The following is a 21874-nucleotide window of genomic DNA, read 5'->3' as shown; positions in this document are numbered from 1 at the left end:
TTTTTTGTTTTTTTGCGAGGAGGTGGCGGCCGCGGGTTGGGTGGGATGGGGAGGGGGTGTAGAGAGAAAGAAAAAAAAAAAAAAAAAGAGTCTGTGAGGCAGGAAAAGCAGACAATGGTGCGGGGTTTGCGCTGGTTTCTCCTTCCCCAAGGTTACGAGCATCCCCGGCCGCGGCAGCTCGGCGGGGGCAGCTGCGCCCCTCACAATGTGATTTTCGCTGCCACGCCGGGAGCCAGGAGCGCCCCGAGCTGCGGGGAGGGCGAGAAGACACCAGAAAAATGAGAAAAGGAGAGGGAGGAGGCGGGGGGTGGGGGGGGGGAAAGGGGAAGGACGCGAAATCCAAGAAACGTTACCTTCAGCAAGGATTTCCGCCCCGCAGCCCGAGCTGTCAGCGGCCGGGAGCTGCGAGAAACAACAGCCGGGAGAGGAGCCGGAGCCATCGCAGCTGCCCCGGCCCCTGCCCGGCCCTCGGCCGCGGCTCCCGGCCCCGCAGCACCTCCCAGGCCCGGGAAGGTTTCGCCGGCCCCGGCTGCGGTTCCCACACAATTGACTTTTTATTTCCTTTCTATCCGAGCGGTCCTGGAGGAAGCGGAGCGGGGCGAAAAGAATGATGTCACGGAATTCTCGCTTGTAAACTTTATTGTAACTTTTCTTCCGCCGCTTCCAGGTTTAGACAATAGAACAAAGTGGTGAAAGAACAACAAAATATAGCATTAGTTCCCCCAATAAAGTAATTCACGGATACAGTATACATTCTTTTTCACAGTTAACCTAAAGATCACTTTACAACTTGCTTCACTGTGCGCATGCTAACTAAAGGAGAGAAAAAAGCTCTTTTTTTGTATTTTTTCCCCTTTTTTTTTTTTTTTTTTTTTGTTTTGTTTTTTTTGGAAGAGACATTGAAAAATTGGAGGGGAAAATAAAAGGGAACAAACAAACAAACAAAAAACACAACCTAACCAAGGCAAAGAGCAGGAGGGGAAAGTGAAGAGAGAGAAACAGAGAGATAACTACAGCATAAATAGGCAGTTTCATGTTGTTGGGATGTTTGTCTCAATAGCTACCTCCAGTACATACAGATAAACCACAACAACAACAAAAAAAAACCCCAACAAACAAAGGGCTGGGAAACAACCAACTAAAATCCAAATGAGGGAAAAAAAAAAAAAAAAAAAAAAAGTGCACAAATATAATATCACGGAATTCCTCTAGCGCTGAAAGCTATGTTAACCAACCCACCCCCACCCCCGCCCCCGGAAAGAAGAAGAGAGACAGAGAGAAAGACAGACAGAGAGAGAGAGAGAGAATTTCACAGTCATGTTTTACATAAGCTATTGCGTTACACTACCGCTAGTTAATAACTGGCAAAAGGCAGCAGAGAGCTCGGGGTCCCTCCTGCCTCCTGCTCATTGTATCAAAGGATCATCAGCAAAGTGGTGCTCACAGCTATATTGTTTTACAGCAATAAAAGGGGGTGGGCTGATTTTTTTTTTTACACCCCCCCCCTTTTTTTTTTCCTCTTTTCTACGCTTTGTTTTTCTGGTTTGTTGTTTTTTTGTCCCCCCCCCACCCCACCCCTCCCTCACACGAACTGCCATTAGCGTGGGGCTCGGGGGCTCTTCCACCCCAGCAGCGCTTGCCTTTCAGTCCTCCAAACTCCCTTTTATTTCTTGTCCGCCTTCTGTGCTTCCCCTTCCTCGTCCACCTCCTGGGCCCTTTCCATTTTCTGTTTTTCCAGTTCTTCCTGCTCGCATTTGCTGCTGGGAAACTTGTCTTTGTTGTTCTCCTTTTTCCATTTCATCCTCCTGTTCTGGAACCAGATTTTGACCTGCCTCTCTGTCAATCCCAGGGCATGCGAGACCTCGATCCTCCGTTTGCGGGTCAGGTAGGGATTAAATAGAAATTCCTTCTCCAGTTCCAGCGTCTGGTAGCGGCTGTAGGTTTGCCTCCCCCTCCTGCGTCCGGCGGCTGCTGGGGGATGGCGAAGGTTGGGGGAAGAAGAGAAGGAGGTTGAGAGAAACATAAACCAGGCTCGGGGAGAGGCACGAGCAGCCCGCAGCCGCTCCCAGACACCGCGGAAAAACAACACCAAAAAAAAAAAAAAGAGCCGGGAGGGCGAGGGGAAAGGATGCTCCAGAAGGGGAGAGGGTTCTGCAGGAAAAGGGTGACGGTGGCAGGGGAAGGGAAAGGGAAAAGGGGAGAGGAAGGGGAGGGGGGTCACCCTCAGCCCACCCCGAGCAGCCCGGCTGGAGCCGCGCTTTGCACACTGATTATCACCCCCAGCACAACAACAGCGCAGCCCGGCTCGACGGGACCGAGCGAAAACCCACGGGGAAAAAAAAAACACAAAAACACCCCAAAATTAAAATAAATAAAAGGCTGCAGCCCGGAGAGAGGCGGCAGCACGGCCGAGAACCCGAGTCAAACGCCGAACAAAAATGAAGGGGCTTTTTAAGGCTATAAAAGTGCCATAAACTTTAAGGACGCTTCCTTCCACAGAAAGCCCGGCTCGCTCAGCCCCCAGAAGAAAAGGTCTCCTTCAGGGTAATTAAACTATAAAGCAATTTACAAGTGCAAAAGTTTACCCCCATAAAGCAGTAAAATACAGTCACCGGGGGGAAGAGAAAGGCAGCGAAAGAAAGAAAGCGAGCAAAGAGGGGGCAGAAAGAAAGGCCAAAAAAAAAAAAAAAAAAAAAAAAAAAAAAAAGAAGGGGTGGTGGGATTGCGGGGGGGAGCCGGGGGCTACTTTATGGGGCTCAGGCGCTCTTCCCATTTTCTCCTCACCTTGCGGTCGCATCCAGGGGAAGAGCTGGGTCGGAGAAGGGCTCTGCTCGGAGCTCTCCGCCTCCTCTCCGAGGCCGCTGGCGGCGAGCTTGCAGTCCGTGTACTGCACCAGGTCGGGCTCCTGCGCGCCGAAGAGGCTCTGCCTTTGCAAGGGGTCGTAGCCGTAGAAGTTGCCGGGGTCCCCATGGCACGCCACGGCGCAGGGATTCTGTTGGTAAGGGGAGCTGGAGAGTGAGGACGCTCCGTGGTAGAACTCCTGGATTTGGGGCGGGTGCTGGAAGGTGCCCCCCGTGCTGGGTCCGTACACCACGGTGGGTCTGCCCCCGAGATCCTGAGCGAACCCACAGTCATAGTAATTGGGGCGCAGGGAGTCGCCGGTTTTGTATTTGGAGAAGAGTGAGTTGACAAAATAGGAGCTCATTTTAATTTCAATAAGAGGTTTGTTCCTTTTTTTTTTTTTTTTTTTTTTTTTTTCAGGAGGAGAAAAAAAAATTGAAAAAAATATATATTAAAAAAATCACTCCCCCCACGACAAAACCAGACCACGGGAATCTATTAGCAAAAAAAAAAAAAAAAAAAAAGAAAGCGCTAAGATGCTAAGCAACGACAGTTTGTGATTTCCAGGAATATAAAAGGAGGATATAATCAAAACTCTAAGCCTGCATGATATTGAATTCTTTCCTCCCCCCCCACCCCTAAAAAAAAAAAAAAAAAAAAAAAATCGCCACTTAAAGAGTTCTCGCTTTACATTTCCAAGAAGAGATGCCAGTTCATAAACAGTTTTCAGTGATTTACTTCAGCGCAAATGAGTTGTTTCATATTTTGCAGTGTCTTTTCATGATCATTTGCATCTATTACCAAAACCTCATCCTATTGGCTTCTCCTTACTCCACACGGACTCTGCACCGCATGATTGTGAAAGGAAGAGTGTGAGGGAATAAAGAAGGAAAAGCGAGCGAGGGGGAGCGAGAGAGGGAGAGGGAGCGAGAGAGAGAGAGAGAGAGAGGGAGAGGGAGGGCGAGGGGAAGGGAGAAGGAGGTGGGGTGAATATACGGATTAAATATGTTTAACTACCTACATTAATGAGATATCGCTCGCCTCACAACAAATCACGTACCTAGACCACCCAAAAGATTGATTTTTGGGGAGTGTTGGAAAATTAAAGAGGAGCGCTCGCAGTCGTTAATTTCAAAATTTTAACGAGGCAGTTTTAGCCTTTTTAAATGTCAGGGTCGCTTTGGAAAACTGTAAAAGAACACGATTTAATTGCTACCAGTTTTAAAAGGTCCTATAAATGTAATTGGTATTTTAATACAAGTTATCAAATCATACAGCTTCTTACCCTAAACATATTTTAAAACAAACGAGGTAGTCATATTTAACATTTTAATGATCAATTTCCTTATTATTGATAAAGGTTTAACTATCGCATGAAGGGAATTGCGTTTGTAATAGCCCCAAAAAAGGCTGTAAACTGTTTAACAAACTATAAAACGCCATAAAGCCGGGGATGTTGTTGTTGTTTATACCGCACTACATAAAAGCCGTTAAGGATTTTACGAGTCCGCTCCTCCACCGCTATAAACCAGAGGTTTCGATTGGACCCTTCCGCGGCCGCGGCGAGATGCGGAGGTGTCAATATTGAATTAAAATCATTAGAGTTTTTCATCTAGAACATCGACTTTTCGTGGCTCTCCCTGCCTCCTCCTCCTCCTCCTCTTCCTCCTCCTCCTCCTCCCGCACCCAGGACTTGCTGGAGCTGTGCTCGGGGAGGATTTGGGAACTCCAAATATTGAGGTTCTGATCAGCTCCCGAGCAGAAAACCTCCACGCTCACAGCCCCACCTCGCCCCCAAGAACTTCTAGTTCTTTAATTTAATTTTTTATTTTTTTTCCCCCCCAACAGGAAAAAAAAAAATTAAAAAAACCCCCACAACCCAAACCCAAACAACAAAACACAACAAACAACAAAACCCGGTGTGTGTGTGGGGAGCGGGGGATGGGGAGGGAGAGGAGAGAAAAGCTTTTTCTCTTTTATTGGCGTTTGGTAACAACGGAGCCAAAGTTGCCCCTCGGATGCCAGCGCTGCAATTTTCCACCGCCTAAACACACAGGGGGTAGATTTTGAATTTCATTTATCGCAGTCAGCAAATATTACCCAGACGTTCTCCCGGTTAATAACGACTCCGAACCCGCGCAGCCCGAGCGCTGCCCCAGCCTGCCCCAGCCCCACGACGCCCCTCCAAAGCCCCTCGCAATCCCAGCTGGCTTTCCCAGCATTTCCAGCCTCTCTTTTCCATCTCAATTTTTAATTTTTTCCCCTCCACTTTTCTCTGCTGTTTTCCCCGTCGTTTCCATCTGAGAGGGACTGGAGGCGAGAAAGGTGAATTTAGGAGGGTTCCGCTCCAGCTGAGGGACAAAATTCAACCTCCACCGCACGAAAAATGAGGGAAAAGTTGAAACATTTCGGTTTTTTTCTCCCCTGGTTTGAAAAAAATAAACCGCACTAAAAGATCAGTGGGGGTAGGCAGGGACCGAAGGAAGGCAGAGAGGAGGAGAAAGAAAGAAAACAAAGATAGCAACCGAATAAAACTTTAAACCCATCCTTAGAGAAATAATTTAAGTAAACACACTTCCTTTATTTTGTGCGGGATAATTCCAGCCGAGCCTAAGAGCCTTTTCGGGTAATTATTGCTGCTGGAGTACTTGCAGCGGTATAATTAAGGCTTTTTTTCGCCCCTCTACAAGACGAGTTAACATTTTCTTTTTTCTCCACGCTTTTATTGTCGATTGAGCAGATTCTGGTTCCATCTCGCCCCATAAAAAGCCCCGAGAATGGCGCACAGAAGTAAATAGAGCTTCGCAGCCTGGCAAAGCTGGGATATTCAAGGAGGGGGGTGAGAAAAAAAAAAATTAAAATGTGAAGTGATTTTAGAACAGAAGTTTCCTCTCCTGTGTGTGTTTGCCGCCGCGCCCACCCGTCCTGAAGTTTGGGAAGGGGGAAAACGAGCAGGAATCCCCCGTTCCCGCCAAGTTGCAGTTGGAAGTGAGCAATTTTTATGAAGTGCAGGCGGATTTTTATGGCGGTGATGCGCTGGTAACTCAGCAATGCCCCAGAAATCAATGGCTGATCCTAAATCACCCGCCCGTACTGTACTCGGGCTTCCCGGCGAAAGGAAAATGTTTCCATTCCAAGGAAAAACCGAGCGCGGCCGGGCGCGAGCGCGCGGGGTGGGTGTCTGAGAGAGATAATTTATAAATACCCAGCGGAGGGAAGATTTATTGGGAATTCATAAGGGGAAAAAAAAAAAATTTAAAGAAAATTAAAGGACCTCAAATCCTTTCCCGGGTAAACCCCAAGTTTTCCCTGCTCTGCCTCTCGCCGAATGCACAGGGGCGAGATTTTTCTTCATTTCCCTCATTTATTTCTGTTTGCGCTCGTATTTCATCTCAGGGCGTCCAAACGGAGCCTCGAGATGCTGAAACTTTGCCTCCTGAAATGATATTTCCCACCCTGCGCTGGTGCGTGCGGGTTGAACCGTCCCAGCCTCGCCCCAAATCTGGATTTTTGGATCCACGGGAGCGGCTTCTGATGGAACTTGAGAGAAATACTCAGGGAAAAACCCAAAGCGTTTGTACCAATCTGAAAGAAAACCCATCTTGAAATTATTGCCGCCGTTTGCAGAGGAAGAATTACAGCATCTGAATAATTTTTTTGCCTCGTAATTCCGAGGAACCAAAGGCCGAAATAAAAGTGAACTGCTGGAGTTAGAAGTTGACATTATTGCCACCGCATCAGCGGTGTATTTGTAGGTACCCCAAACCGCGGCGGTTTAAGAGCATTTTGGGTCAATTCACTCCTTTGTGGCATTAAAAAAAAAAAAAAAAAAAAAAAAAAAAAAAGCCTGTTAAAGTGAAGAATTTGAGCGAAGGGCGTCTTCAGGGCCAAAAGATGGGGCAGCCATACCAGAAATCAGGGGTTTAACTTCTGAAAAAACAAATGCTCTTGTTTTGTTGCATGGTAGGTGTTTTTCTCTTTTTTTTTTTTCTTTTTTTCCCCCCCTCTCTTCCTGCGGTGGATTATAAAACACATAAAATATCGAGCCGGGAAAGCGCAGATCATCCTAATGGCCGAGGGGGATAAAAATATTGTCCCTGCTCTGCGCGTCCCTTTCTCCCCGAATCCTTCTAGCCGCTCTCTCTTTTTCCAACCCTGCAAACGTAAATCTGCGGAGCTGGGGTAATTTCAGCTGTCCTCCCACCTCCAGAGCAGCGGAAAACAAAACCCTCCGCTTTTTAAATTCCCTTTTAAACGAACATTTAGAAGAGATGTGCGCCCCACCTCTCACCGCATCTCTGCTGCTGCGTTGTTGCCTTTTTTTTTTTTTTTCCCCTTCCCAGACTCACATAATTTACCCTGGGGGGAAAAAAAAAAAGAAAGAAAGAAAAAAATAAGGGATGTAAGCTATAAAATCGGCGAAATAGCGATAATTAACCCAATATTTTAGGTAATGGAACCAAGGTGGGAGCTCAGAGCTGGAGCCTCTAACGTGGAGCAATGGTTCCACCTCGTGGCCATATGCGGAACTGCAGCAGGAGCCTTTCCCGGCCGGGTGGGAAAAGGAAACATTTATTAAAAAAAAAAAAAAGGAAAGAAATAAACATCAAAAATAAGAAATCCCTCTCCTCTCTGGGAGGATGAAACAGCTAAAATAAAATTAAAAAAGAAAAGGTGGTGAGGGAGCCGAAGAGGAGGAAAATGAGAATTCTTTTTGGTAGGATCTTGGCCAGAGTTTTCTCAAAGTGTGGCAATTAAAAATAAAAGAGGCGAAGTGAGCTTGCTTTTGAAACGCGCTATTGTTTCAAATTCCGAGACTAAACAATTGGTCATTCTGCTGCCCAGGAGGCGAAGGGGGGGAAAGGCCGGGGCTGTAAAGTCATAAAGAGCTTCCCCAGCCCAGACGTCTGGCCAGAACTTCGGGAGTGCGAGCGCTGGGGGTGCCTTCTGTGCGTGGCGTTGTTGTTGTTGTGTGCAGGGCTCGGCATTCGGGCTGCCTGGAATTGCTTTAAAGGGAAAAAAAAAAAAAAAGAAAAAAAAAGGGTAAAAAAAAAAGAAGGAAACAAAACCAAAAAAAGAACAAAGGGAATCATCCCGAGCGCTGGATTTTCACGGCATCTGCAAGAGAAGAATAAATCAGCAAAAGTCCCTCCCCACCTTTTCTCTTTGCCCCCCCAACTTTTTTTTTTTCCTTTTTTTTTTTTTAAATGTGCCCCCTCCCTCAGGGGGAAAAAAAAAAAAAAATAAGGAGAGCTTCGTGACTGAGGCAGAAACAAACAAGAGCAGCTACGCGTTGGGTTTCCCCACATTCCCAAGTCGTTGGAGTAATTTAGGAGTTCCTGAAAGTTTTCTTGCACTGTTTCCTTTACAGCCGCTTAGTTCCTTAACCTTCAGAAATTTATACCCTATAAAGTTTTATAGCGGTCATATTCTTTTATTGCAGCGCACTGCACTGAATTTTCCCTTTTTTTATGACAAGTTCCTTCCCCCTTTCTCTCTCTTCCCTCTGTAAGCTCCCAAAATCTTCCTTCTTCTTTTGTTTTCTTTTCAGAGCTGCCCCAAAGAAAGGATTTTTTTTCTTTTTTTTTTCCTTAAGAAGTGAAATATTGCCCTTTAGAGCTGCCCGTTATGTTAAAAATTAGCGGGAAGGAGATTCCGAGTTCCAGTTCTCGCTACCCGTTTCCTGCGGGGCTGAGCAGGACTCGGGGCTTGTTTGTGGTGGGTTTTTTTGGGTGCTTTTTATCTTTATTTCTATATTTTTTTAAACATAAAATAATTTCCAGGCACTTGTGTTGCTTCACGAACAATAAAACGTCAAACGAATTTCGAGGGGGAGTCCCAGGAATTGCTCTTGGAAAAAGGAACCGCGTGTCAGATCCGAGGTGATGCCAAGCGGGGTGGGGATTTCCCTCTGGTTTTGGTTTCTTGGGGGGGAGGTTGGGTTTTTTTCTTGTTCTTGGGCGAAGTTTTTCCTTGGGCGAGAGGGGAACTAAAGCGAGGAAAGGCTTTTATTAAAAAATCCACGCGGAACCTTTTCCCCTCAGGCTGAGGCGGGAATGTAGAGCTGAAACCTCCACACAAAAATAGGAAATAAAAAGGCAAACAAAGGGGAAACGCAGCCAGAGATCTCCAACCTCCGATTCTAGAATTGAAATTACATCAATAATAAAAAAATCAGAAGCCCGGCAAGTTTGGGTGGGACCCAGCAGACACTTGCTGCTCCAGGGTGGAATTATCTGCACTTCTCATGGAGGGATTTTTTTGTTGTTGTTTTTTAACCTAAACTAAAAATGATGCCTCTTACAGAAGAAGAAGAAGAAGGGAAAAAAAACACCAAAACCCACAACCAAACAAAAAAAAACCACAGAGGGAATATTGAATATTTCTGGAATTTCGGGTGAAGCAGGGGAACACAATGACATAGCGCTGCTTGTTGTTCTAAAATCGATTTTTATTCTGGAGCATTAAAACATCTCTGGAAAATACATCCGGGCTGATGCTACAGAAAAGACAAATTTCCCAACTTTTTTTTTTCTTTTTTTTTTTCTTTATTTCCTAATAAAATCAGCTAACATCTTCAAATCTGTTTTCAAAGAAGCTTATATCGTCATCTTAAAAATATCTGCTCTTTACCACAACTCTAAGGAAAGTGAGGAAAAAAACATTTCTAAATCCCGGTGGCCGATGGGTCACAAAACATCGAGGAACTCGTGGGAAACGCTTCTGGAAATGAAAACTACGAGGATTTTGGCAAATCACCAAATTCACCGGTCCTCGAGGAGAACCAAACCAACCTGGAAAAATTCCGCCCAGCTCAAAGATCATTTCCAACTCTTCTGATTTTTATTTAATCACTCTTTTCCCGGCTCAGTAAATCAGCATTTAGAGAAACCGTCCTGCTGCCATCGACCCCCGCAGCTCAAAACGCCTCAAAAGCGGGAATTTTTTAAAATTCAGGTTTTAAACCCAGAGCGAAGTTTGGTGGCGCCGAACTCCCTCCGGCAGCAGAAGGGTTAAATTTGGGAGCCCCCAAGGAGCTGCTTCAGGGTGGAAAGTTTTACAGGAGAAGAGTCTGGGCCTTTAGGAAAAAAACGAACCAAAACAAACCAAGAGACAAAACAATGTTCTGGGGAATGGCCTCAAACCCTTCAGCTCTGGTTTCTCAACCAGGGGGATGATTTTTTTTAAGTTAAAGATAAGTTTTTATATTTCTTTAACCCTTTTTAAGAGGGTTTGGAGCGGAAATTTCAGGGCAGCTCCTCGGGTCTTATCTGAGGATCGCGGAGGGAGGGCGAAGGGAAAAAAAAAAAAAAAAAAAGCAGGAACAGTTTCCAAAAAGGCAAAACTGCAAATTTTCGTATCGCTGCTTCCCAGAGCAGCCCCCGCTCCACTGATAAAAGTCTGGCCTCTCCGAAGCCGGAGCGAGGGACCCACCGGCTGCTTCTGGAAACAGATTTGGGCTGGTTCCTTCAGATAAACAGCAGGAAAAAATTGCTTTTATCTGTTTGTTTGGGTTTTTTTCCTCCCTCTCCGTATTCAAACCAGCCGCCCTCCCCTCGGAAGCTTAAATGTACAAATTCCGCACACGAGAGGGGTTTATTTCGACTTTTTCCCCCCTTTTTTTCCTCCCCCAGCCACTACTCAACCGCAGAACTCTTTAAAAAAAATTAAAATAATTTAAAAAAAATAAAAGCCACAGCAGAGACAGAAAAACGAGCTCCAACACTGACAGGAACACGAGCACGAAACACGGGTCACAACACCCACCACGGAACCGACTGGAACTAAACCCCCCCGGCCCTCCCCGCTCCCGCCCTCCCCTCCCTCCCCAAAATCCAAAATTCGTCCTTACAGAGATAAAGGAAACCCCAAATCCCGCCCGGCCGGGCTGGAGGAGCCTCCGGCGGGGGAACCCGAGCCAGAGCTGGGAGGTTGCAGGGCGAGGATGAGGATGAGGATGGAGGAGCGCCCGGTGCCACCCGCGGCTCCTTCCTTGGGGACCCCTCGGTCCCTCCCCAGTGGTGGCACCGGGGAAACGCTCCCGGAGCGACAAAAAAAACCTCTCAAGGGCCACCCCGGAGCCAAAAGGAGATTCAGGAATTAAAAAAGCATCTGGGCCGTAGGGAGGGTGAAGGAATTAAACTTAAAGGAAAATAAAACCAAAGCCGGGCTGGAGTTTGGCACTTTTATCTCTGCAGCAGCTCCAGGAAAAGTCCAAAATCCACAATAAATTATAAATATCTAGAGCTAAGAACAACCGTCCCCTCCCTGATAGCTCCACTAAGGTAGTTTTTTGTTTGTTTCTTTTTGTGGGTTTTCTCTCTTTTTTTTTTTTTTTTTTTTTTTTTTTTTAATTTTATTTTAATTATTGTTATTATTCAACTAGAAAATCCCATTCTTCCTCTTCTCTAAAAAGTTAGGAATAAGTTGGCGGGGGTTCTTCCGCCCCTTTTTTCCGCTCCTAAATAATTTACAGCGCGGCTCGGGGGGTGCCCCACTCTCTCCCCCTCCCTCTCTTTCCTCTCCTTCCCAGTGCCCCAGTACGAAATTACTAAAACCAGGAGGTTCTGCCCCAAAACGCCCCCAGAAACTTTTCAGCTCAAAGTCTCCGTTTCCGCCAAAGCACCACTGGAATCAAAATTCCGCGTTATAAACCGAGGTAAAAAAAGGGAAATAAAGGGAAAAGGACCCAGCGGCGGGGGGAGCCGGAATTCGGGGCTGTCCAGGAGCGGCTTCCCCGGGCCCAAGTTGGCGAATTGCAAATGATTTGTTGGGTGCCATTAAAGGCGAACCTTAACGAATGTGTCTGTCTTGCAGGAGTTTAATTAAACCGTCTGGGTCCTCGGCCACCTCGGCGGGCCGGGGAGAGCGTCTGGGAGGGTTTGGGGTGAGGGATTATTTTTGGGGGAAAAAAATAAAAATAAATCTTTGTGCTTACGTGGAGAAAAGAGAGGTTTGGCGGTGGCCGGGGTGGTGTCGGCCCTTTTTTGCTTTCCCGTGGGAAAGAATCAAATTAAAAAGGGGGGGGGGGAAAGTTGTTCTGACGGGAGCCTTTGCTCTGTTACACTGGAAAACAAAAAAATCGGGGGGAAAAATGTCGAAAAGGAAACAAGAAAAGAGAAACAAACCCCAAAAAGGAGCTGCGCTTTGGGCTGGGTTGCCTCCAGGAGATGGGGAAAAAAAAAAAATTAAAAAAGGGAAACAGGGAACACCTCGCATGCAAAAGCGGAGCTGGGACTCGGGGAGGGCTCTGGCCCTGCTTTGGGGGGGGTTTGGCAGCACCGGGAGAGGGAAAAGGGGGAAAAGGGGGAAAAGGGGGAAAAGGGGCTCCGGGGGGGGCGGTGCTGCCGCCCCTCTCCCCGCTCACTCCTTGCCCTGCTCCTTGTTCATTTTCTTCATTTTCATGCGGCGGTTCTGGAACCAGATTTTGACTTGTCTCTCGCTCAGGTTGAGCAGCCTGGCCACCTCGTGCCTGCGGTCCCTGGTCAGGTACATGTTGAACAAAAACTCCTTCTCCAGCTCCAGCGTCTGGTACTTGGTGTAGGGGCAGCGCTTTTTGCGGGAGGAGCGGGCGTGCAGCCAGCTGGCGGCGGGGTTGGCTGCGGAGGGAGAGAGGAGAAAAAACAAACACAAAACAAACAAACAAACAAAAGCAGCAGAAATCAAATTTCGAGGCTTCTTTTTTTTTTTTTTTTTTTTTTTTTTTTTTTTAATCGCGCCGTCGGGTATTGGGGTTATCCCCATGCGGATGGGGGGGGGGGGGGGGGAACAATCAAACAAACAAAAAGAGAAGAAAACCCAAACAAAAATAAAACACCAAAAACTCCCCCCAAATGACCTCCCCAAACACAAAGAGAACCCCCCAAAGAAACGCCTCCCCCCCAACCCCTTAAACTCCCCAAAAAGACCAGAACCACCCCCAGAAAAACCCCAAACGGAGCCAGGAGCTGCGAGGCCGCAGGAAAATCTCTGGGGGTCTGCACGGGGGGGGCTGGGGGCTCATCCCCAAATTCCAGAGGGATCCGAAGACCCTGCATTGGGACTGGGGCCAGGCCTGGAGGGATTTGGGGGGTGCTGTCCCCTCGCACCCGCAGTGTTGGGTTGCACCCTGAGGATTTTTGGTTCATTTCTGTGGGTTTTGGGTGAATTTCTGCCGGTTTGGGTGCATTCCCTCATGTTTTGGGCGCACCTGAGCCTTTTGGGTGCGCTCGGAGGAGTTTGGGTTCAATTCTGCCGGTTTGGGGTGCACCCCGAGGGTTTGGGGTTCATTTCTGCCGGTTTTTGGAGAATTTTCCGATGTTTTTGGGTGCATTCCCTCGTGTTTTGGACGTTCCTGAGTGTTTTGAGCGCACGCCAAAGGTCTTTGGCTGCACCCTCGAGGATTTTGGCTGCACCCCCCAGGATTTTGGGTTCATTTCTGCTTGTTTTGGGTGCACCCTCGAGGTTTTTGGGGTCCCACTCCCCTCCAGATCCTTGCCCCCCCCAGCACCCCCATCTCCACAGTCCATACAAATACCCCCCACCCAAAATAAAACCCACCCCACCACATTTCTCCCCATTCTTTCCCCAGGATTTGCTTCTCCAGACCCTTCACACAGAGAGAGGAAGTCTGGAGGAGCTTTTCCTAAATAAACCCTGCCTGGCTTAATTTTTTTTTTTTTTTTAATGCAATGTAGCGGGGGGAAAAAAAAAAAAAAAAATCCCCAAATCCCTCTCTGGCTGCCATAAAAATCCTCAAGGAGCTGCTGCCGGAGGTCTGGACAGCGTCACCCCGAGCCGGAGGCGTTTGCAGAGCTGGAAATGCAGCCGGAAAATGAATAAATAAAAACTTTAAATAAATAAATAGCAGCCCGCCAGTCACGCTCGCGAGTGGGAGAAGCTGCGTGGGAATGGTGGGGGGAAAAAAAAGGAAATTTGGGGATTTTTTTTTTTAATGGGGATAAGCGAAGTTTTGGGAGCGAAACCCAGCCCTCTGGCAGAGGCCTGAAGTGGTGAAAATCGCACCCAAAAGCGAAGTGGGTTTAGGGTAAATAATGGGAGTTTCGCTAATCACATGCAAATATTGGGTAACGGGGAGGCGGGCGGGAGGAAAATGGAGGGTTATGGACATACCACGAATTCCTGGTTTATTTCCTTTCCTCCCCTGAAATTATGGCTGCAGCCATAAACTTTTACACCAATTAAATGGACCATTATAAATACACACGCGCGGGCATCGCGACGGTTCCTCCCCGCAAAAATAACAATAATAATAATAAATATTGAATATTTCAAATGGGAAAAAAAATAAAATAATAGCCCGGTTAATCTTCCTGTGTAAGTACTGCCCCTTACAAATTCTGCACGGCTATTTCCTTCATGTAATTGACTTGATCTAATATGCAGAATTAAATATTAAAGAGGAGGAAAGCTGTTAATAATTGATAGTGTTAATCCTGCTACCCGTCCTTTAATGGCAGCGGAGCGCTCTGCTTCAGAACGGGGGCTTTTGGTCATATTTTGGGTCGTTAAAATATATTTTAGACGCCGGTGTTTTATCTCTTCACGGCACGCAAATCTCCGAGCAGGAAAGAGAATGGGAAGAGGTCCTGGCACCTCTTTGTTGTTTTTTTTGTGTTTTTTTTTTCCTTTTACTAAAATCCAGCAAAATAATTTAACAGCTTCCAGACCGGGATTCATTAGGGAGAAACACTCCGGGAAAGGGGAAAAAAAAAAAAAAGGAAGAGTTGGGGAAATCGAAATCAGGACTCACTGCAGAAGAGCCCTGGCAGGCTCTCAAGGCCAGCCCTAAATTAAATTATTATTTAAAACAACAACAACAAAAAAGCTCCGCAACCACACGGAAACCGCAGCACGCCCACGCTGGCAGATTTAATAATGATTTTTTCTGGGACAAAATTTCCCAATGTTCGATTTTCGGGCGCAGCGAGCACAAAATCCGGGTGTTTTATTTTCCCCAGTCATTCAGCGCCCGGTTTGAGTTTGTTCTGGATCTCTGCCCAGCACAATAGAAAAGGACTTTTCTTTTTGTGTGCGAGTGTCTGCGCCAGAGTTAAATGTTTGGGGGGGGGGAGGGGGGGGAGAAAATAAATTTAAAAAAAAATAAAGAAGAAAAAAAAGCCACCAGAACATCCTGCAAGAGCAGGGGAGGAAACCGCGAGGGGAGAGAGAATATTCTGTGTTTTTAGTGGGGAAGAAAAAGTTCATTTAAACAGGAGGAAGGAAAAAAAAAGGCGGGGAGTCTCCCCCGGCTGGGGTCTGCTGCTCTGCCAGGTTGGAAAAGTTCGGCTTTTTCCTGAAAAATATTTCCCGGGAGGGGGAAGCGGAGGCTGTCACTTTTCAGCTGGAAACAGCCAGGGATGGGAGCGCCGATCCTCCCTCCCTCCAAGGCTTATACTATTATTATTATTATTATTATTAATACTAATAGGGTTATTGATGGCATTAAACATTTTCCAGGCGAATTCCTATTATTATTTTAAATATCTATTTCAAACGCGGAAAAAGGCGCCTCAGCCAGGCTGAAAAAGCCCACGCTGGAGTTTAACAGCCTCCCCAATCCGGCTAAATCACGAATAAAAGCCGATATAAAAGTTGATATAAAAGCTGATCTAAAGGCTGATATAAAAGCCGATATAAAAGCTAATTAACTTCCGAGCACCCCCCTCCCTCCTTCTATTTTTTTTTTTTTTTTTTAACCGGGGAAGGAGCGTGACTTTGAAATATTCATACCCGCCGTGGCTGCCTTTAATAAACAAACAATTAACAGCACAAATAAACACGCCAAGGCGAGGGGGGAAAGCCGCGCACGGAGCGCGGACCCTCCGCGCCTTCTCCGGGGCCGAGCCCCCGCCGCTCCGCACTTCCCCCCAAGGGAACTTTCACCCCGCGATTTCTCCTTTTTCCCCCCTTTTTCCCCATTTTCTCTCCCCCTCTCCCCCCGCGGCATTTCCGCGCTGCCCGCGGCCCCTCCGCCCGCCCCGCGCACATTTACTCCCCTCGGCAGCGCGGCCGTGCCTCCGGAGCTCTGCGGGAACCAGCGGGGCTCGCTCCGGCTTTTGTCCGCTCCGGGCTCCTCTCAGGGCCGGGGAGCAGGCGGATTTTGATTTTTATTTTGATTTCCCCGCACAGACAATGCCAGCCCCGTCCCCTCCCCACCTCTCCCCTTCGCTTGGCACCAGCCAGCTGAGACTTCTTCTTTTTTTTTTTTTCCTCTCCCCTATTTTCCTTTTTTTTCCCCTCTCTCCGAGCCCTGATTTTCAACTTTCCACAGCATTGTCCCCCCCTTTTTTTATTGCGCCTCCTCCAGCTTTTATGCTGTTTACTTCCTCACTTTTATAACTTACTTTGATCTGTCCTGTCTTTGTCTTCGCTTCCTTCACAAACTTTATTGTCCTCGAAGCTGGGCCTTTGATTGGAAACGATCCCTTCCCTGGCGGCAGAAGTTTCTAAATTGTACTCCTGATTTTTTTGGACATCCCCGGCACGGCCCAGCAGCGGTTCCGCTTTGACCGAGCCCTGCCCGGGGTGGGTTTCTGCCCTGGGCACGGGTTCCAGCCAGCTCCGGAGGTACCTGCTCTCGGCTGGGACGCTTTGATGTTGAATGTAAGGATGGTAGACGGCAGGAAGGGTGCCAGAAGGATGTGGATTCAAAGGAGTCCAGGAGGCGCTGAAAACTGGAGGTTTTGGCTGGAAACTACAGGAGGGGAATTCTAGATGCTCACTGTGGCCGGCTTGCCTGGAAGCCGGGTATTGCCCGGCCGGGAATTTAGCTGAAGGCGAATCTTCGCTCTCATGACTTATGATGGAGTCGACATAATAATTGCTGAGGGTGCCAGAAATGGACATTCTCAGACATCATACAAAGCACGGTTCAGTGGAGGAAAAAAAAAATTAAAAAAAAAAAAAAATAGAAATATATAGAGAGATATATATGGGAAGAGAGAGGACAGCTCTAGATTTGTACTCTACCCCCTTTCCCCAACTTCCCAGCCAACAAAGTACAGTTGGGCTGCCGTGTTGTGAGCTCGCGGCGAAATGATTGGTCAAACTTTTTTTCGTGAGCCTGATAAAGCGTCAGGCTCGGCGTAAATCAATCGCGGCCGAGGGGGCTGCGCTGCGCTGTCATCCGCCCTTGCATTCCATATCAAGGATGGATTGTTTTATGTTTATGCGATGTTGCAAAACGTCAGAAGTTGCGGGGGGGTGGGGGGGGGGTGGATAAAAAAAAAAAAAAAAGATCCGCAAACGGCTGGGGCGAATATCCCGATATTTCCACTTTTTCCCTCTCCAGCCTCCAGGATTTGCTGCTGGAATATCGTGGGGAGGGGTCCGGAAGGAGGGACGGGGGTGGGATTTTTTTTTTTTTCCCCCCAATTTTTAATATTTTTCTCTGTTAAAGGAAGGTGCTGATGCGCTGGCTTTGCCTTTAATAAGGATCGCTGGGGAACAGAGATAAAAGCCATTTCTTTGCCACTCGGGCTCCAGAGAACCACAGGGGGAAAAAAATAACAAAAACAAACAAAAAAAAACCCCAATCAGGGAATAAACACAGAAACCACCCCCACCCCTCTCGCGGCCGTGATTTCATGACGGTCACACAGCGGCGTAAAAACGCGCAAAAATCCTCGGTTTTGTGAAGGAAACACCGCCCTGCTCAGCCGGAGTGCTGGTGAACGCTCTGATCTAAATAATTACAGCCGTATAAACAATTCACCCTCCGGGATGGGGAGGAGGGATGCTTAACACGGGGGAAAGATGAAATTTTAAACATTTTGAATTTTTGACCCGGCCAAAGCAGCCCCTGGGTGCATCCAGCGCCCGCCTCGGGCTCGGTGCTGGATGATATCTCTATAATTATATTTTTAAAAATTAAAAATGTCCCTGCCGATGGACAAATGCTGGGATCATTCCCTCTCCACGCGGCCGAAATTCAGAAGCTCTCCCCGAACTTTACGAGGCCAGTAAAAACACGGAGCGCCACCGACCCGGCTTTGTTACGGAACGCCTCAAACTCGTGATGCTTCAAGAGTTTCATAAAACTTACATTGGCTCGCTTTGATTTTTATAGCCCCGGATTTATTGCCCGGGGAAGAGAAAAAAGGGGGCAAAAAAAGGGACCCCGCGCCCACGCTGCGTGTCCAAGGCCACCCCCGACTCTCTCATTTTTTTTCCACGTTTTTCCTCCCAAAACCCGAGATCTCGGGGTGTTTTTATATCCCCAGCCCATGCTCCCGAGTTCTGAGGATAAATCCATTTATTGCCAGAGGTTCCGGCGGCCTCGTAAATGTTGGGTGAAGGGGAAGGTGCTCCCCACGATCCTGGGGGGGAAAAAAAACCACATAAAAATAATAATAATAATAATAAAAAGTGATTTCCCGGATTTCGGCAGTAACAGTCGGGCTCAATTTGCCTCTTTTAATCTATTGCCCCTCTCAGCCCAGCAGCCGAGGATGTTTCAAAGTGAAGGGCGAGGAGATTTTCTAGGAATGATAAATCATCGCGGATCCCCGGCTGGAGAGGATGGGATGGAAGTCTTTATGAACAGGCCGATAATAACCGGGGCAGAGGCGCTAATAACCGCCTGAAATGAGGGGAAAAATCTGATTTTCGCCTTCCTCCGGCCCCTCTGAGCGCGCTGGCCGCAGGAAACTGAGGTGGGGAATTGCTGCCAGAGGTGTTTCACTAATAACGGGAGATGATGAAGGTGATTAAAATCCCCCATCCCAAAGGCTGAGATTTTCCCCATCAGCGCCGCTTCTCCGTCAGCGCCCCTCTCCAGACTTGCTCGGCATGAGGTGCTTTTAGGACTCGTTTTATTAAAAATAATAATAATAATAATAATAAATCCAGAGGGTCGGGGTGGTGGGAAAGGAGAGCCGGAGCTGAATGGCGGAGATTCGATTTTAAATCTAATTTTTTGCCACCCCCAGGCAGCCTCAAGTCCTTGCGCTGGAGGAGCGGCTCCGGTCCGAGGGCTCCGGCCAAGGTGAGGTCTGGGGACACTCTGGGGACACTTTGGGGATCCCTCTGCACCCCTGGGCCAAGCCGAGGCGGGGAATATCCCCAGGTGAGCGGCCCGCGAGGTCTCCTCTCCTTTCCAGGGGATAATTCCAAAATAGATCCTAAAATCAGTGAGGCGGAGGAGGAGGAGGAGCGCAGGGCAGGATCGCTGCTCGTTACCCTGCAGGAGAAACGAAGGGGAAATTCCTGATTTTTCCAACTTTTCGCGTTTATATATATGTGTATTTTATTATTATTATTATTATTTCCCTCTTCCTTCTTTGAACTTCCCGAGGAGCTGCTGAGGTTTGGGAAGGAAAAGCCCGCGCGTCACCAGGCGTGAAATACGAGCGGGTGGCTCACGTTGTCATATTTCTCGGCTTTATTGCCTCTCAGAAATGATTCTTTAAAAATAAAATAAAATTAAAAAATCATCAAATCAGACAGTTCCACAAAGAGATTCGGGGGGGAAGCCACGAGAGCTCGGGAAAGAGCCGGCGCTGATTTAGAGATTTAAACCCGCTCGGCGCCGGGGATTGTGTTTATCCAGCTGATGGATAAACAGCAGTGCTGGTGGTGAGCAGGGCGAGAAATGGAAATATTGAACGTTAATTGAAGCCAAACACCTGTTCCGTGATCGCCCGAGTCTCACCTGTAATAAATATATTCCTGCTAAAGGAAAAAAAAATGGAAAAGGAAAAAAAAAATCCTGGCGCGCCTCCTATAAATAATGACGAGCTGTGGCAGCGTGTGAGTATATAATTTTCTGGAGTATATAAATTTCAGCCAGGAAGGATCCTCGGGGGCGAGGAGCTTTGGGATCCCTGGTGGATGGAAACCTTCGAACCTCACAAGAAGATCTGTAAAAGCCATTTGCCCTCGCTTCTCTGGAGGTTTCCGTGCGCTCAGGAGCTGATTTTTTTATCCATCTCCCCCTTGGTTCATCTATTTTTTAGCCTTTTCTGAGAGGGGTTTAAGGCAAACGGTGGCTTGGAGACCTGGGTTGTGCAGCCTGGATTTTAAATAATTAATTAAAACCCCCCAGAAATTAAATCAGGAGCTTTTCTGCTGGTAAAACAACAACAACTTGGAGAAGGGAAACTCAAGGAGCAGCGTGGAAAACTCTGAATTTTGGGGAGAAATGAGGCGGGAAGTGCGAGTTTGGCTGGGTTTGAAAATGGGATTAATCACGGAGATGTGGTTGGGATGTGTAAAAGGGAAGTGGAAATAGTTATTAAAAAAAAAAAAAATTAAAAAAAAAAAATCGGGGTGGAAACTTTTCCCTTGCTTTGCAGAGTCAGCGCCAGGCGGGTTTGGCCGGGAGGGAAAATTCGGGATATTCCCAGGCCGCCACGGCGAACCAGAGGCTCCTGAGCTCAGGTTCTGGTTATAAATTCTCTTTATTTGCTGCCGAGAGAAGGAATATTTTGCTCAGAAACACACAACCGCCAAAATCCCTCTTCGCAGGCAACCCTGGGCTTGGCCTTTCCCCACAAGCGAATCCCAAATACTCCTGAAATGTGCCCGTGTTCGGTGGCTGCCGTGGCTGCCTTTCACTGATTTACAGGTTTTGATTAAAGAAAGGAACCATCGCGGCTGGTCTTCTTCCCGAAAACGCATTTAAACCACTTTTTAAAGGGTTTTTTAAAAATTATTGTTTATTAGAACTGGAGACTTCTTCCGGCGGATTTCTCCCCTTGAGCTCTGAAGGGAGGAAGGTGAAGGAGATCTGGGGGCCCTGAAGCCCGGGCCGGGCAGGATTTTGGGGGGATTCACTGGGATTTTACCTCACCTGAGTGATTTTAGGGATTTTTCCTGGCTTTGGGAGATGATTAGGGAGGATAAAAGCTGAGGGTGAACTTCACTGCTATGGAAGAGTCTGGAGATAAAACTCGGCCTTCAAAGGGTTTATTTTAAATTATACTGAACATTTCAATATTATAATTGTAATAACACTGGTAATTACAACAACAAGTAAATTCCTTTGGGTGGTTTTTCTTTTTTTTTTTTAGAGGTCAGGAAACAGGATTAAAACCCCCAATATAATTTATGAATGATACATTTAGGCAGCTCTAAGAGGTTATGAAAGAAACTTCAGTCACAGACACACACACATACACCCCAAACACGCGAAATTCCCTCCTGGAGGGTAAAACTTTCGGGGAAAAAAAAAAACCAAAAAAAAACTGAAATGAGTTTCTGTAGCCTAAAAGGCGAAGGATCTACCTTGGCCATTTCCTGTGCTCGCAGTTTGAATGCTGCCGTCTGTTAAAAATCCGTAAGTGCTGAGGGAGGGAGGGAATGAAGGAGGGAGAAGGAAGGAAAGGAGGGGGGGAATTCCTTGAAGCAAGAACAAGTTACACATGTGGGCAGTTTTCCAAGGACCGAAAGTTTACCCTGGCTTTAAAATAAAAATATTTTTTAAAAATTGGGAAAAAATATTTCAAATGATGTTTGTGATCTTAGCACTTCATAAAGCGTTTGGGATCTGTGCTCCCGGAAAGTGGAAGCGTGTGTGCTTTTGGAAAGGGGAGAAAGTTGGAATAAAGCCGGGTTTGTAGTTCGGGACCCCCGTTCTGGTCGCCCAGATCCTCCTCCCTCCCCTCGTCTCCCTGCTTGGAACGATGCTCGACTTCCAGGGAATTCCTGCTGCGGAGTTTTTGCACCCCGGTGCTCTGATTTGGGCTGTGAGCGGGACATTCCTCAAAAAACAAACAAACAAAAAAACCAAAAACCACCATAAAACCAAAAAAAAAAAACCCCGAAAGTCCCCCCAGACCCCCAAAATCTTTGTCCAACTCGTGTTTAGTGGATTCTGCTAGCTATGCTTGGGGTGCCTGTGCTGTAATTGGGATACCCCTCAAAACAACAACAACAACAACACCACCCCAAAAAACACCCAAACCCGTAGTTCAACTCGCGTTTGGCAGATTCCGCTGGCGCTGCTTTGGGGTGCCCGCGGAGTAATTGGGATACCCCTCAAAAGAACAGACCAAAAAAACCCAAAAAGGCCCAAACCCCCTCCAGACCC

At 47.3% G+C, this 21874-nt stretch overlaps 2 protein-coding genes across 4 annotated transcripts; both read right to left on the bottom strand.

Moving 5' to 3' along the window:
• Positions 1-1611: 1611 nt before the first annotated feature.
• On the bottom strand, positions 1612-3230 carry HOXB8 (homeobox B8). Of its 2 annotated transcripts, none has more exons than XM_040087217.1 (2): positions 2785-3230; positions 1612-1968 (listed from the first exon to the last, which is right to left on the bottom strand). In XM_040087217.1, exons 1-2 carry the CDS (start codon positions 3203-3205, stop codon positions 1664-1666), a joined length of 726 nt encoding a protein of 241 aa, XP_039943151.1. In that variant the 5' UTR covers positions 3206-3230; the 3' UTR covers positions 1612-1663. The 2 variants fall into 2 exon arrangements, with proteins under 2 accessions (XP_039943151.1, XP_039943150.1); XM_040087216.1 differs by having other exon boundaries at positions 1618-1971; positions 2785-3205.
• A 7999-nt stretch (positions 3231-11229) lies between these two features.
• HOXB9 (homeobox B9) lies at positions 11230-16714 on the bottom strand. 2 transcript variants are annotated; one of them, XM_040087307.1, is made up of 3 exons: positions 16415-16714; positions 16188-16273; positions 11230-12440 (listed from the first exon to the last, which is right to left on the bottom strand). In XM_040087307.1, the coding sequence occupies exons 1-3, from the start codon at positions 16687-16689 to the stop codon at positions 12205-12207; spliced, it is 597 nt and encodes a 198-aa protein (XP_039943241.1). In that variant the 5' UTR covers positions 16690-16714; the 3' UTR covers positions 11230-12204. The 2 variants fall into 2 exon arrangements, with proteins under 2 accessions (XP_039943241.1, XP_039943240.1); XM_040087306.1 differs by having other exon boundaries at positions 16188-16714.
• Between the last annotated feature and the right edge of the window lie 5160 nt (positions 16715-21874).

The sequence above is a fragment of the Hirundo rustica genome, chromosome 27 (genome assembly GCF_015227805.2).
Source record: "Hirundo rustica isolate bHirRus1 chromosome 27, bHirRus1.pri.v3, whole genome shotgun sequence".
Lineage (NCBI taxonomy): Eukaryota > Metazoa > Chordata > Aves > Passeriformes > Hirundinidae > Hirundo > Hirundo rustica.
The sequence above is the reverse complement of the archived record's forward strand: the minus strand, read 5'-3'. Positions and strand labels throughout refer to the sequence as shown.

What these genes read in the sequence shown, in the direction of transcription:
- HOXB9 (XM_040087306.1), bottom strand. Translation starts at nt 16,689, where the DNA reads ATGTCCATTTCTGGCACCCTCAGCAATTATTATGTCGACTCCATCATA. An exon ending in CAAAGACAGGACAGATCAAA is followed by an intron (nt 12,441 to 16,187) that starts GTAAGTTATAAA and finishes CTCCCTCCGCAG; the next exon opens with CCAACCCCGCCGCCAGCTGG.
- HOXB8 (XM_040087216.1), bottom strand. Translation starts at nt 3,205, where the DNA reads ATGAGCTCCTATTTTGTCAACTCACTCTTCTCCAAATACAAAACCGGC. An exon ending in CCCCTGGATGCGACCGCAAG is followed by an intron (nt 1,972 to 2,784) that starts GTGAGGAGAAAA and finishes GCCATCCCCCAG; the next exon opens with CAGCCGCCGGACGCAGGAGG.